At 37.8% G+C, this 15,880-nt stretch overlaps 1 protein-coding gene across 11 annotated transcripts in view; it reads right to left on the bottom strand.

Moving 5' to 3' along the window:
- CCDC66 (coiled-coil domain containing 66) overlaps positions 1-15,647 on the bottom strand; it is a 54,257-nt gene extending 38,610 nt beyond the window's left edge. For 3 of the 11 annotated variants that reach the window (XM_037019301.2, XM_037019306.2, XM_037019305.2), the window contains exons 1-6: positions 15,506-15,645; positions 13,799-13,863; positions 13,177-13,202; positions 4,329-4,773; positions 2,730-2,895; positions 2,439-2,542 (exon numbers count right to left, since the gene is read on the bottom strand). In XM_037019301.2, the coding sequence (XP_036875196.2) occupies positions 2,439-2,542; positions 2,730-2,895; positions 4,329-4,773; positions 13,177-13,202; positions 13,799-13,863; positions 15,506-15,516 (817 nt within the window). In that variant the 5' untranslated portion in view covers positions 15,517-15,645. Of the gene's footprint in view, positions 1-2,438; positions 2,543-2,729; positions 2,896-4,328; positions 4,774-5,486; positions 5,610-13,176; positions 13,203-13,798; positions 13,864-15,505 lie in introns of all 11 variants that reach the window. The other 8 variants (XM_037019302.2, XM_037019303.2, XM_037019308.2 and 5 more) reach the window with 7 other exon arrangements.
- Positions 15,648-15,880: the final 233 nt, after the last annotated feature.

Here is a 15,880-nt window from a genome sequence, read left to right as displayed (position 1 = left end):
CAAATTGGTAAGGAATAAGTTAAACTGTCACTATCTGTAGATGACATGATGTTATACATAGAAAACCCTAAACATTCTACCAAAAAATAATTAGAATAACTGCATTCAGCAAAGTTGCAGGATACAAAATTGATACACAGATATCTGTTGCACTCCTTTATACTAACAATGAACTAGCAGAAAGAGAAATTAGGAAAACAATACCATTTACAATTACATCAGAAAGAATAAAGTACCTAGGAATAAACCTAACCAAGGAGGTGAAAGACCTATACTCTGAAAACTGTTAAGACTCTCATGATAGAAATTAAAGAAGACACCAATAAATACTACCTTGTGTTCATGGATAGGAAGAATTAATATTGTCAAAATGGCCATCCTGCCCAAAGCAATTTACAGATTCACTGCAATTCCTATCAAAATACCAATGGCATTTTTCAATGAACTAGAACAAATCATCCTAGAATTTATATGGAACCAGAAAAGACCCAAAATAGCCAAAGTAATCCTGAGAAAGAATAAAGCTGGGATATTATGTTCCCTGCTTTCAAGTTATACTATAAGCTACAGTAATCAAAACAGTATGGTACTAGCACAAGAACAGACCCATGAAACAGAATACAGAGCCCACATATAAACCCCCACGTATATGGTCAATTAATATACAATAAAAGAGCCATGAATATACAATGAGGAAAAGACAGTCTCTTCAATAACTGGTGTTGGAAAACTGGACAGGTACATTCAAGAGAAAAAAACTGGATTACTGCCTAACTCCACACACAAAGTAAACTCAAAATGGATTAAAAACCTCAATGGAAGACACAAAACCATAAAACTATTAGAAGAGAACATAGGCAAAAATCTCTCAAACTTAAGCATGTGCAATTTTTTCCTGGATGCATCTCCTCAGGCAAGGGAAACAAAATAAAAAATGAACAGGTGGGACTACATTAAACTAAAAAGCTTCCATACAGCAAAGGACACCATCAGCAGAACAAAAAGGCAACTGCAGTACTGGAGAACACATTCATAAATGACTTATCTGATAAGGGGTTAACATCCAAAATACATAAAGAACTCATATGCCTCGACACCCAAAAGACAAATAAACCGATTAAAAAATGGGCAGAAGACCTGAACATTTCTCCAAAGAAGAAACACAGATGGCCAACAGGCACATGAAAAGATGCTCCACATCACTAATCATAAGGGAAATGCAAATTAAAACCACAAGGAGGTATAATTTCACACCAATTAGAATGGCCAACATTCAAAAGACAAGAAATAACTGTTGGTGAGGATGTGAAGAAAAGCGAACCCTTCCTCTTCTGGTGATGGGAATGTATATTGGTGCAACCGCTGTGGAAAGCAGCGTAGAGGTTCCTCAAAAAAAAAAACTGAATATAGAAATACCATTCAATCCAGTAATTCCACTTCTAGGAATTTACCTGAAGAAAACAAAATCCCTGATTTAAAAAGATACATGCACCTCTATGTTTACTGCCACATTATTTACAATAGCAAAGATATGGAATCAACCTAAGTGTCCATCAATAGATGAATGAATAAAGATGTGGAACCTATATACAAAGGAATATTATTCAGCAATAAAAAGAAAAGAAATGCTCCCATGTGCAACAACATAGATGGATCTAGAGGGTATTTTGCTAAATGAAATAGACCAGGCAGAGAAAGACAAATACCAAATGATTTCACTTATTGTGCAATCTAAAAACAAAACAAAATGAGCAGAACAGCAGTAAACTCATGGACCCTGAGAAATGCCTGGTGGCTTGCATGGGGGAGGGGCTGGATTGGGTGGATGGGGATGTCGATGGGTATAAAGAGGCATAAAAATTCTCAATCATAATATAAGTTGGTTATGGGGATGGAAGGACAGCATGGAGAATACAGCCACTGATTCTGAAACATCTTCCTATACTGACAGATAGTAACCGCACTAGTGGGGGTGTGGATTTAAAATCAGTAACCGCCACACTCCTGTGTTGTATATTTGGAACCAAAGAAGATTGTATATCAACGATACTTCAGTAAAAAAATTACATAAACTCAATTATTCTTAAACAAAACTCTCTTTAAGTCCAAAAGGATTTCTGTGTTAGAAAAATAGGAAAATGGATTCTCAGGAAATGAGAAAAGTTTGGGAATCTTTAAGCTCTAGGAAATCTAGAATGATACTGATGGCATTAATGCTCAACCTTTGGCTTTCGATGCACACCACAGAATACCAAACAAAAAAATACAACTCCGACATTGTGATACCAAAAAGCTTCTTATGCATTTGTAGACAGCAACTCTAGATAACAAATGTTATGAAACAGTATTTTTTATACCATTCCAAAACATATACTTCATCCTCAATATACATTCCTTAAGTTAACAAAACTGTAATAAGATGTATAATAATTACTTACCAAGCTCTTTTCTCCACTGGGCTTTTTTTGCTTCTAACAAACTCCTATCAAGCTCTCTTTCTCCCAGAGTACTGAATATGTCTGCTGGTTTCCATACATTTTCTCTAAGACAAAACACAAAAAATAATAGGAATCTTACTATATGTATCTTATTATACATTTCTACACAACTTACTCTGTAAGTAATAAACTTTTAAATAGCTCTTAGTCTTTAGAGTATTTCACATGTAAGTCAAGGAAAAACAAAACCATATGTACATGACAACCCCACAACACGTAAGAGTTACACACATGGCAATTTCCTGCTCATACTGCTGAGATATTTCCTGATTTGTATTTAAAACAGACTTATTTTCATCCTGAACAGATGATTCTGCCTCAGTTTTCTGGAGTACTCCCACAATGTTCTCCTCCTTCGGTTGATTAGGAATACTGCTTAAATGTAGACTGTACTGACCTAGAAGGTAAAACGTATGTTTTAAAATTAACACTAAAATTACATCAAATACAACATTTTATATCTTGGCATACTGCTCTACACTTTAAAAGACACTGCCTTACACATTACATAATTAACTACCTCTCACAGCAATCTTTGTGGTGCATATTATGACTTTCTTTTTGTCAAAAAAAGAAACCAAGTCTCAGAGGTAAGTGGCCTGGATGTATGGCCACAGCAATAAAACTTCACGTCAAATAAGAAGCAGCAATAAAACCACCCTCCATTCACTCTTGCCGATATTTTTACAAATATTAATGATAACACAATTACAGCTTAATGGACAGTAAAGCAAGTAACTTTATGAAAAACTCATTACCTTGTACTTATTTCTCTTTTTTAGCTGGGAAATCGGTGGAAACCTTTACCATAGCTTGTCTGTATGCCCCAGATGTAACATCTATTCCAAGTGTTTTATACAGAACTCCTATGCTTGGCTTAAAAATTGTTCTAATTCCTCCTTAATGCAAGTTCTCCCAATGAAGAGAAAACATATCTAATATGCAGGTCATTACACGATTTGGCAAATTTTGCTTTTAACTTTGTTGATATTCTCTCTCATTATGCCTAGTAAATTTTTATTTTTGTTCTCTGAGCTAGAATCCTACCCAGGTCCCCCGTTTTACGAAGACTAAGGTAGACCAAGAGGAGGCAGATGGCTCCATCCTGAATGCCTTGGCAATCTACAGGAGCTACACGGTCCCCAAATCAGTGTGGGTCCTCTTCCTAGTGACTTTATTTTTTATGTCACTATTGCCTAACAGAATTTTAATGATATTTCTATTCATATTCACAATTCCTTAGCTCAAAGGGGAAACTAGAAGGCTTTAAAAAACTTTAATGCAATGCCCTGAATAGTGAAACAGAAAGCATGTGACTCTACTTCATCCCTGTTTTACAATCATTCAAAAGACAGTGCTGTCAAGCCTCAGCACAAGTTGGGGTTCATGAAGAGCAAAATTCGGGGCCAGGAAAATAATCCTTTTCAGCAACTCAAATCAAATCTTCATACTAAAGTTTCCTCAGTTTTCAGAAGAAATACTGTAGAGAGTTTCTTAGAATGCTTTATAGAATTATTTTTTATGTGAATAAAACCTGCTATGTAGTAAAATAAGTAACAGTAACTTTTTGCACTAACAGCTTCTAGAGAGTCCACAGCCCCAGGTTTCTTAAGGCTCTGGTACAGGAGAATATCCTGAGCATTAACCCCAACATATGGCATATTATAGCTATAAAAGTAATTTTGCATATGAAAGAATGTTACTTACAAGAATACTTTATAAAGATTGCTACATCTTAAATTAGAATTTGAGTTACATAAAATCCAATGAATATGAAATTCTAAAATACATATTGATAAAATATTAATTAAAACTTTAGAAACAGCTTACTTGTTTTCTCATTTCCATTCTCAGTCAGGGAAATAGATCTATTTCCTTGGTTTAAAGTCATCAAAATCTGCTGTAGTTGTTCTTGTGTTAGACACACCAAACTGCTCTTCGTATCTTCAGCTGTGATGTGTTTTCTGCAAGGCTTCTGTTTAGCTACTACAGATGTACTTACGGTGTTTCTAGTCTTCTGTATATTAGGGATTGCAGGTGAAATCTCTTTCTGGATATAAAGACACTCGCTATCTGCACACTGCTTGCACAAATCCTTACTGGGTGAAAAAGCCATACTATTTTTTTCACCTTTTGCCAGTGAAGTTTCTGAACCAATTCTCTTCTTTTCCAAAAGTTTTTCACTCCTGATACAAGTATTCTGAGTTGACTTTAGAATGTATCCAGTTTGTTTTATTCTTAAAGGACATTTTGCAATCTTGGTCTTATTTCCCATCTGTTAAAACACCAGAAATATATTCTTTTAACAGCCCATGAAAAAAATCAACTATTATATTTATTTATATGATCTGTGATAAGTCAAGCTTCTAAACTTTTTTTCCATTTTGCTATTTAGTTAGATAACATATCCTCAAGAAACTATCATTTAACCTTTGCAAATCTTCACCTGAAAGCATCATCAACTGGAAATTATTATTTTATATTTCAGGATACTGGAGAACACAGAATAATATAAGATATGTCCGTTCTCCTCCAGCTCTGAATCTCATGTCACAATTTTACCACTCGCACTACCTCTTTTCTTTTCAGGCATCTATAGACCCCGTAGGCTACTAGCCCTTTCTTCTTGGAAAACTTAGTTCCTGAGTCACCATCCCTCTCTCTACTTCCTGTCTTAATTACTGGTGTCTTCATATCCACACAGATCATTCTTCCAAATACCCTGGCCTCTCATTTCCTTGAGCTCTGTTCCTATACTTGTGTCCTCCATGCTACCTCAGTTACTCATTCCCATAGTGAGATCTTACTCTGCCTTGTGACTACCCATAACTGCAATCCCTCCATAATCTCGACTTTAAGCGCTGCACAATGACCTCCACTCCCTATTTTTCCCAGCTCATTTCCTTACATATCCCAATTTCAACTATTCTTGAACTCTACTGGGTCTGTGCTCTATTGATTCCCCTTGCCTTCACTTCCCCTCCTTACCAATCTGAAACTTCATGATCAACCAAAATCATCACTGTCTTCCATGCTCAATGCCTCTGCTCGGTCATGCATGCATGGCAAATCTCAAACCTGGTAAAATTTAACTCTTCACCTACTCTGTGCCTGCACACAAGGAGAAAAACAGTAAAATCATCTGCTTTCACCTTAAGTACAAACCCCAGAACAGCAAATGGGCTCTTCAGGGTATCTGGCTCTCACACATTTCCCAAGTTCATTTACTCTCTCACTCTTGTAGCAATCATTTCAGCTTTCTCCCTTTCCCCCAAGCCCCTAACACTTACTCTTTCATATTTGTTCTCAGCTGCAGACTGTAACATTTCACTTACAATATTTCACTATTATACAGCAGCATTCAGAAAAAACTTAGTTTCCACCACCGAATCTGTAACAGCATCTGGACTCATACAAACTGCTTGCCCTCCTATTATTCCTAACATTCCACGCATTCTATGCTTTTCCTCAAGGATCTCTCTAGCATCATCTCTAACATCATCTTTTTTTTTTTTTTTGAGAGGGCATCTCTCATATTTATTGATCAAATGGTTGTTAACAACAATAAAATTCTGTATAGGGGACTCAATGCACAATCATTAATCCACTGCAAACCTAATTCTCAACAGTCTCCAATCTTCTGAAACATAACAAACAAGTTCTTACATGGTGAACAAATTCTTACATAGTGAATAAGTTCTTACATGGTGAACAGTACAAGGGCAGTCATCACAGAAACTTTCGGTTTTGATCACGCATTATGAACTACAGACAATCAGGTCAAATATGAATATTCGTTTGATTTTTATACTTGATTTATATGTGAATCCCACATTTCTCCCTTATTATTATTATTATTACTTTTATTTATTATTTTTTTATTTTTGTTTTATTTATTTATTTTTTTTGAGAGGGCCTCTCTCATATTTATTGATCAAATGGTTGTTAACAACAATAAAATTCAGTATAGGGGGGTCAACGCTCAATGCACAATCATTAATCCATCTCAAGCCTAATTCTTGTCAGTCTCCAATCTTCTGAAGCATAACGAACAAGTTCTTACATGGTGAACGAGTTCTTACATAGTGAATAAATTCTTACTGGTGAACAGTACAAGGGCATTCATCACAGAAACTTTCGGTTTTGATCACGCATTATGACCTATAAACAATCAGGTCAAATATGAATATTCGTTTGATTTTTGTACTTGATTTATATGTTGATCCCACATTTCTCCTATTATTATTATTATTTTTATTTTTAATAAAATGCTGAAGTGGTAGGTAGATGCAAGATAAAGGTAGAAAACATAGTTTAGTGCTGTAAGAGGGCAAATGTAGATGATCAGATGATCAGGTGTGTGCCTATGGACTAAGTATTAATCCAGGCTAGACAAGGGCAGCAAGACATCCACGGATGCAGAAGATTTCTCTCAAAGCATGGGGGGTGAGGTTCTGAGCCTCACCTCTGTTGATCCCCAAATTCTCACCTGATGGTCCCCCTGCAACTGTGCCTGTCTTAGATTGTTCCTCCCTTGAGGAATCTTACCCGTCTCTGGCTAACCAGTCATCTTCCGGGGCCATACAGGGAAATGTAAAGTTGGTAAGTGAGAGAGAAGCCATATTGTTTGCAAAGGTTAGCTTTTTACTTCTTTGCAGATTTATGCCCTGTGGCTTCTATGCCCAGCACTTGTCTCGAGGTATCTTTACCACCTGGAGGAATTACGATACTCGGTAAATTCGATATGAGGCACGAATTCTATTTAAGGGTTTTAATTAGGAAGGAAGAAGAAAAGCTATAGATCTAACATCATCTTTTACCGTCTTTTAAATACCATGTTAAGAGATGATCTCTAACATCTTTCACCACCTTTTAAATTCTTGATCCCACTTTCTCATTTCCTATAATCCCACTGCTACCAAACTTTCACCCCCACCACTCCCACCAAAACTGCTCAAGATCATTGATAACTTCTACACTGCTAAATTCGGCGACTGATTCTCAAGTCCTCATCTTTCTTACCAGACCTATTAGCAGCATCTGACATAGTTGATCATTCCTTCCATTCTGAAATGCTTTCTCCACTTCACCCCCAGGACTCCACAATCCCTGTTCTTCGTGGTCCTGCTCCTCAGTCTTCACTGGCTCCTCCTTTCTCCCCAGACCTTTTGAAGTCAGAGGCTCAGTCTCAGGATCTATTCTCTAAAGTGACCTCATTCACTCAGTAATTTCATTTACTCCTGTGGCTCTACATTACTGTCCATATGTGAATGATCCCGAACTTTTGTCTCCATGATGGTCACTCTTCAAAAGCTTCCAGTGGCTTCCCATCTTACTTGGAGGGAAAGCCCAACTTCTCACTATAGCCAAAAAAGGCCTATGATCATTGCACCCTTTCCCTTTTGTCCCCATTACCTAACCTCTGACATTTTCTCTTAGCCTCCAGCCACCTAGGCTTCTTGGTTATTCCTTGAATTCAACAAGAACCTCCAGTCTTAGGCCTCAGCACTGTTCAGTCCCTCTCCTCGGGACATTCTTCCTTCAGATTCTACATGCTTCATTCACCTCCTTCGAATCTTTGCTCCAGTATCATTGGCTCAGTGAGCTCTTCTCTGACCACCCTATTTAAAATTGTAGGTTCCTTTCTCTACCATCACCCTCACCCACCTAGCACACCCTTTTCCTAAGGCTGCTGTGCCCCTGAAGTGACTGCGCCTCTTCCCTCTCTCTCCTTTATTTTTCTCTACTTTCCATTTTATATTTCAGAGTTTGCTGTCTGCCCACTCACTCCTTTCTAATGCAAACTCCACGACATGGAGACGTCTGTCTGCCTTGTCCACTGCTGTATCCCCAGTACCTGGAAGGCTAAGTTGAACAGGTAGGCATTAAGTGAACTTTTGTTGAATGACTACCCCCCTAACTATACCATTTTAAAGACTGAATTCTGTCACCCTCAAGTTAGCTTCCTTTTCCAAAATACCCCATTTCTGTTGCACTGCTGTTCTAACTTCTCAGATCAGTAGACATGGAGTCATCTGTGACTCTTCATCCCCCTTTAATGTCTTCTTTAGCTAACCAGCAAGCACTGGTCATTTCTTCCTTCCAAGTCTTTTTCTTACCATTCACATGAAAATAAGCCTAAATTCTGGTTTTCATTACCACACTACTCAAATATAATCTCTTTTATCTATCCCTACTTAATCCACTGTAGATTTCTAACCCAAAGAACCTAAAATAATTCAATAGTCATTCAACCAATATTAATTGTTGCTTTTTATGTGCTCACCGCTATGGGAGAAGTGCTGCAGTTGTAGAGATGAGTAACAGGCTTCCTGCTGTCAAGCAAGGGGTAGGTGGCTCTCATATGGCTTATCAAATCCTAACTTTGCTTGTCTTTCAATAAATTAGGCAATATACAACCACACTTGACCAATTAGCCAATCACACCTCACCTTATTTCTCAAATGTCTTTGTAACACCAGACACACGATCTCTATTATCCTCTTCACCTCACCTACACCGATTTGTTCCTGCCTTAGGCTTTTGATGATAACAATACCACACTCTAGAACGCCTTTTTACCTTCCCATTCCTGTGGCTATTTTAATAACTATTTCTCTAAGTGGAGATGGCAAACACTGTAAATTAGACTGGATGGGAATTGGGCTGAACTAAGGAGCATTTTCCATCTAAAGGAGGCAGCCACCACTCAGAACCGGCCTGCACTGCCAAACAGGAATATGAATCCACTTGCTAGATCATCCAGTATTTCAAGAGAACCAAGAATGCAGATTTTATAATAAGCTTACAATTTTTTGACATTGACAATTCATTCTAGTTTTTGAAAATGACTGTGTGGACTAAGCAAATTATCAGCAGACTCCACGCAGCTTACACAGCTGAGCCCTACCACCTCAGCTGGCCCAACTACTACAGCTCCTACTCCTCTCACCATTCTTTGACCATACTGGCTTTTTTTGGACATTACAGTTCAGCACTTCATTTCTCTAATCAGTTTCTCACTCAAACTGCTAAATGCAGTGTATTCCCTTGACATATCTTCAAAGTCTCTCAATTCTGCCCCCTTCTTTCCATTCTGCTAGCTACCATACAAGTTCTGGGCTACTATAATTGGCCCTTAACTGGTTTTCCTGTTATCATCATCTGTCCTTCACAGAGCTGTCCAAGGCCCTTTCCTTCAACACAAATTAAGTATCTAGGCCACTTTTCAAAAATTCTTTATTGCTCCCTACATGTAAACCAATCAAGTTCAAACTCTTCTGAGTATACATTTACATGCTTCATGACTGTAAACCCCCCCTAAGCTTTATGTTCTATACTTCCCAGAGGTACACATTAGTCCCCAAATGCAAATTATGCTACCTTGGTATTTTGCCTACTATTTTCCATGAGCTTAGAATATACTTCCCTACCTCTCTGACTATAAACATCTCCCTCATCGTTTAAGTTCTAATTAAAACGTCACATCATTTATGAAGCATTTCCTGGTCTCCTCAAACTACCAAAAGCTGTTCCAATGTTTGACCTTTTTATAATCCAATTACAGCACCCATTTTTTTCTACTTGTATTATTCACCCGACTGATACCCCACTTCCAGAAAACAGGAACATTTTACTCATTTTTCACTCAAAGTCACAGAACAAATGGAGCTCTACACACATACTGGATTTTACAGCTGCAGTAAATCCTTGTTAAACAGAAACCTACTAACTGGAGCTCTAATTTAGAATTATTTTGCCACATTACTCTTACATCAAGAGCAATACAGAGAAAAAGTCTTTGAAGGGATGACCTGGCATGAGATCAATATACACTCAGCTCAATTCTTAAAACCTTTTATCGCTTAAAGCCAGAGAATAATGACTAGATGGTGCAAAAAAACAGTGAACTACCAAGTATTCAATTATGTTCAAGTTACTTAATAAGAAAAAGCAATCTAGCCCAAACCATCTCCCAAGTTTATAGTGGATTAGAAGAATTTCAATAGTTCAAACAGGGTCTTCATGTCAAAAACATTGTTATGTAGCATGTTGCTCTTTTACCCGGTATTAATTATACCAACATTTTCATAATATGGAGACAGTATCCAAAGCATGTTTAATATGGCTGACTTCACAATTTACATGCGACCAGGAAACCAAGGCCAGAGGGGATCAGAGAAATGTAGCATTTTAAAAACATAAAATAGGCTGCTGGCATTAATATCAAATACATCCTTTAGTGTATCAATGCTGTGATTCTCACATGTACAAATAACTGTTAAAAATTTTTTTGTTTTACATTTCAAATAATTTGTGAGACAAATCTAAGCATAGGAGTTTAGAATGTATAAATTACTCATGACAATGAATCATTAATATTTCATTTCTCTTCCAGTAAGCTTAAGAAATTAGGCTGGTAACTATCTTCACTTCATATTCACTACCAGATTACAGAAAAAATGCAAATTTGATAGAATTAAGTACTCTGACCACATGTGTTAAATTTGATGACAATGATTGAGTTTACCTGTTTGAAGAGCACTATAAAGATGGGAGTAATTCAACCTGTGAGAGAGAGGAAGCGCCGAACTAAAGAGAGGCATGGTAGTGGCTCAGCAATTTACCCCAGTACGCAGGAAAGAAGAAACACACTATGAAATCAGAGTTCAGGAATAATTTATAGAAAAGAGAATTCAACACAGAGCTGCAGAATTGTGAGATTTGGGAGATTAAAAAACTGATTAAAACAGAAGAAAGAAGACAGGTACTACCACTTTTGGTTTTTGTCTTCTGTGAAGGGCAAAGAAGGGAATGAGGAGCTCAGCCACCTCTATAAAGGAAGAGAAGTTCCTTGAAATGAAATCAATCTAGGAGACTTCAGTTACATCAGTATTTTTTTTTTTTTTAGCTTAACCGAGATATAATTAAAAATTGTATATACTTAAGGTGTACAACTTGGTGGTTTGATATACGTACACATATGAAATAATCACCACAATCAGGTAATTAACATATCCATCACCTCACATAGTTACCATGCATTAGTATTTTGGAGTCCCAAAAGCAAGAGGGATATACCCAAACAACTTGCTTTAAGACATTTAATAATTTATTTTTTATGAAAGAGAAGTTTGGGGTTGTTTTCTTTTAATTAAGCTATCATTGATATACACTCTTATGAAGGTTTCACAAGAAAAACGATGTGGTTAACTACATTCACCCATACTATCGAGTCCTCCCCATACCCGATTACAGTCAGATATTTAATAATTTAAGATCACCATCAGGTGAGACGTATCAGTTACTCTGGGAAAAAAGAATTCTTGGATAAAATATCCCTACGTTGCTAACAGAATTTCATCATGATTCTACCAAAAGTCCAACACTAGTAACTTTATTATGGGCATAAAAGGGGAGCTCCAGATGTTCTAAGTTGGTTAAAAACAATGAAATGTCTTCACAAATGTGACTATAGTAAATCATAAAGGAAATCCACAGAAGAGGGAACATGCGAAAGAAACCAGAAGCCACAGGAAATTAGAAATCAACTATTAGAAGCAGCTTTGTAATCTAGGAGCTTGAGAAAAGGGTCCTGTTATTTGTTAATGTGATTCAAAAACAGCTGCAATACATAAATGGGGCAGGGCTGAGAAAAAAATATACTCTGTATTCTGTGATTAAAGGAATACACAGGTAACTACATAAGAACTATAATATATAACACACAAGGTATATAAGAACATAATTATAAAAATAATAATTTTCATAGGTAGACTGTGAAATCACTCCCATCATCATCACTCCTTTGATAGGCTGGCTACTCAAGCAACTTCTCCCTTTCGATTAAATCTGGGAGAAATAGTAAAGCCATCAAGGGCTCAGAGATGAAAAGTGCTGCATCATCCAAACTGGGCTCTATTCACACACTGCCAAAGAAAGATTTTAAGATACTGCAAAGATAAAGGAAAAAAAGGGCTACAGTAAAATACAGAAGAGAAGAGTAGAAATTTCTGCGGATGTTATTCCAAAACTGGAAAAAGAGATAGAGAATAAAAGTAGTGGCTTCAAAAAAATTTCTTAAGTGGTAATATATTTTGTAGGAAAAGGTACAATGGGTTCCACGTAAGAAAAATGAAAGGAAATCATCATTAAGCTCAAGCGTGATCTCTTAAAGGAGCTAAACGCATGTAAGAATTTGTGAATCACATATAGCTTTTTGTATGAGGAAAAAAGAATTTGAGTATATGAAATGAAAAATATTTCTGAACTCTGAATATCTATTTTTAGAGATCTCAGATACTGCACTGTCCAGTACAGGAGTTAAATTTTTAAATACTAAAAATTCACTTCCTTAGTCACACTAGCCACAGTTTAAGTGTTCAATCACCACACGCTTGCCGCGGCTAGCTAACATGCTGGACAGCGCTTACTGTAGAGCATTTCCATGATCACAGAACATTTTATTGTACACCACTGATCTAGAGAAATGAGACTTTTTAAACTGAAGAATTATGATTCCATGTCTATGAAAGGACCAGCCTGAAAGCAAGAAAACAGTAATTTCTCATAATTCCAAACCCCTTATAATAGTTTAACAGCAATTATTTTCAAAGTATTGTAGAGAAAACCACAGTTTACATTTAAAAATAGGTCAGGTCAAAGTCATTTGGCTTACCTTCACACAAATTTTTGATTTACATTCTACAAAAGAAAAAAAAAATTACCAAACTATCAACCAAAACCACACAAAGGCAGTCACAAAATAAAAATTTAAATAGCACTGTGATAAGATATTAAGCAGAAATATTAACCCCAAAGGCAGTAATTTTAAGTCCTGTCTGAATGTTCTTTTATGGTGTAGTTCCTTTATTTCTATTTCACCTTTATTCTCCAAGACAAAACTATATAAACAGGTCAGAGAAAAAGAAAATAATGTGATGAGGACTTTCAAAGTTATACTCAAACAATACATTCTTCACATGCACAGAGCACAAATATGTAAGCATCACCTGCTTTTTAGGCAATATTTGCTACATGCAGATATAATGAAGAGATAATATTACACATGAAATATACTGGAACAGTAACATTTATGAATAAATACTGACAGTGGTAAGCAGTGATGTAATCTGACTTTACTTGGCTAAAAGTAAATTTGAGGAAGTTAGGTGAAATAGCTTTTTTCAAAGTATCATTTAAATATCACTCCATTACAAGCAAAAAGTCAAAGTAGTATAAACTTTCTTTATATAAGTATTTAAAGCTTAACATTTAAAACTTTCAGGAACATAGCATACCATATGGAGACAATATTAGCTTTGTTTTTCCATCCAACAATTCAGTTTCAAGCTTTAAGCCATCTCTGCAAAATAAAAGTTTTCTGTCATTTTTAAGAAACAGCAACATTTTAAACAGCCAGAAATGCTCATTGGAACCTTGAAAATAAGTATGTTCTTTTGAATTTATACTAGACTCATAAATATTAAATTATTATTTTAATTAAAAACATTTTCCAATACAAGATAAAACTAAAAACCAGACAATTCCTGAAGCTTTCCAATAATAGAAAGGATTTGTTGTCTTTAACCTGAAACTTTGTTTTGTTACTGGTAAGAAACAAGTAAATTTATCACACCATCGTTTAACTCTTGTTAACTCTAGACTGGAAAAAGTAATAGTTACCAAAGCTCCTCACCTAAATTAAGGGAGCAAAATATATCTAACTACCGCTTATTGGTTTCATAAAGATATCATGACTAACACATTCCATGGAATGCTAGAGCATTATCTGATAAGGGGCTCTAACACTGCCACCTGGGTTATTATCTGCTTGAACACAATTCCACTGTAGTTTGAACTTTTCAACTAATATATTCACATTTGACAACACTCTTACTTCAACGATAAATCTATAATGAACTTCTGTCGCTATACTTCACTTGTACATAACAACTGCACGAGCACAAAGCAGAGTGCCAACAAACTCGTAAATCTGTTAAGGTTCTAATGAAAACTCCACTGAAAACAGAAATGGCAGTCCAGTTAATTCACTGATAGTACCAAGAAAAAAAAAAAGGTGTATGTCAGTAAAAACGTCAATCGACACACAAGTGTGACCCACGAGACAAAATGAAAACCAGTGGGATAAAGAAGATAAAGAGAAGTTGAGAAAGGCCTGCTTAGGAACACGAAATCTGCGGTGCTTCCAAAGTAGGGGAGATTTAATTACCTCAACCTACTTAAGATACATTGGGAAAAAATGGGTTTTAAGAGTTTCCCTGTTGCAGGATTAAGGTTTTTTAACAAAGACAGACCTCCAATGAAACCGCGACGTATGTTCAGCACAAATGCACTGTAAACTCCCTTCAAGGGCAGATTGTCTTTATTTTTATATCCCTAGATGCCAGAACACAGATTTAATTTGCTAAAAGACAGGCAGTTTCATCTCACGATACTACACTTCTAAGGGATGAAAGCCAAACTAGTCCTTTTTCTTTACGCAACCACCACTTAACCGCGGGCCCGCTAGGAGCCGGGCACTGGCAACGACGCCTGCTCGAGGACACCCGGCTCCTGGCGCGGCGGGCGTTAGACTCACCTGCGAGCCCCTACAAACTGCAGACTCCAAAGCCGGGGTCGCAGAGAGCCAGGGCCCCGGGCCAGGCGTTCTGGCCCTAATTCCGAGGAAAGACGGCCTGCGGGCGTCACGACCCCCAGACCCGGGGAGCCGCTAAGCGCTCTCTCCCCGTCCGTCCTCACCGCCTACCGTCCCTCCTCCCTCCCCGTCCTGGGGTAAAGGCGCTCACGGGCCGTTTCCACGCGGGGTGTTAAGTGGAAAAGCGAGGCCTGCCTGCCAGGACGGTGAATGCCGACCCGGCCCCTCGCCCCCTGCCACCTCGGGGCGTGGGGCGGCGCAGGACGCGAAGGTCCTCGCGATGGAAGGCAAAGGACAAGCCAGCCTCATGCCGTCCTCGCTGACGCCCGCCTTTCCCGCCCCGGCTTACCCCAGGTTCATGGCCCGACCTCCGGCTCCATCCACAGGGCGCTCGGGCCCTGTGTACGTTTGTTGCTGTCGCCGCTCAACAAGCGCTATGCTGACTGGATATGGCGATGCGGGAGAGTTGAGAGAGCAGACCAATCAGAGCTGGGCGTACTGGCGGGTCCTCTCGGCGGGGGCGGGGCTGCCCGGGGGCCGAGGCGGTTGGTCCACCTGGGGAGGTGGAGGCTTTGTTTTTTCGGAGGTGCCCGCAGAGTTCCCTGGGGACCCCTAGGAGAGGGTCCTCCGTTCAGGTGGAGGTAGCAAAAAAAAAAGGGGGGGGGGAACAAAAAACAAATACGTTTGTAGGAAATGAACATTTTCTACGTTTAATATTTGGAAG

This window comes from Manis javanica, chromosome 3, assembly GCF_040802235.1.
Source record: "Manis javanica isolate MJ-LG chromosome 3, MJ_LKY, whole genome shotgun sequence".
In the NCBI taxonomy this organism is placed as follows: Eukaryota; Metazoa; Chordata; class Mammalia; order Pholidota; family Manidae; genus Manis; species Manis javanica.
The sequence above is the reverse complement of the archived record's forward strand: the minus strand, read 5'-3'. Positions and strand labels throughout refer to the sequence as shown.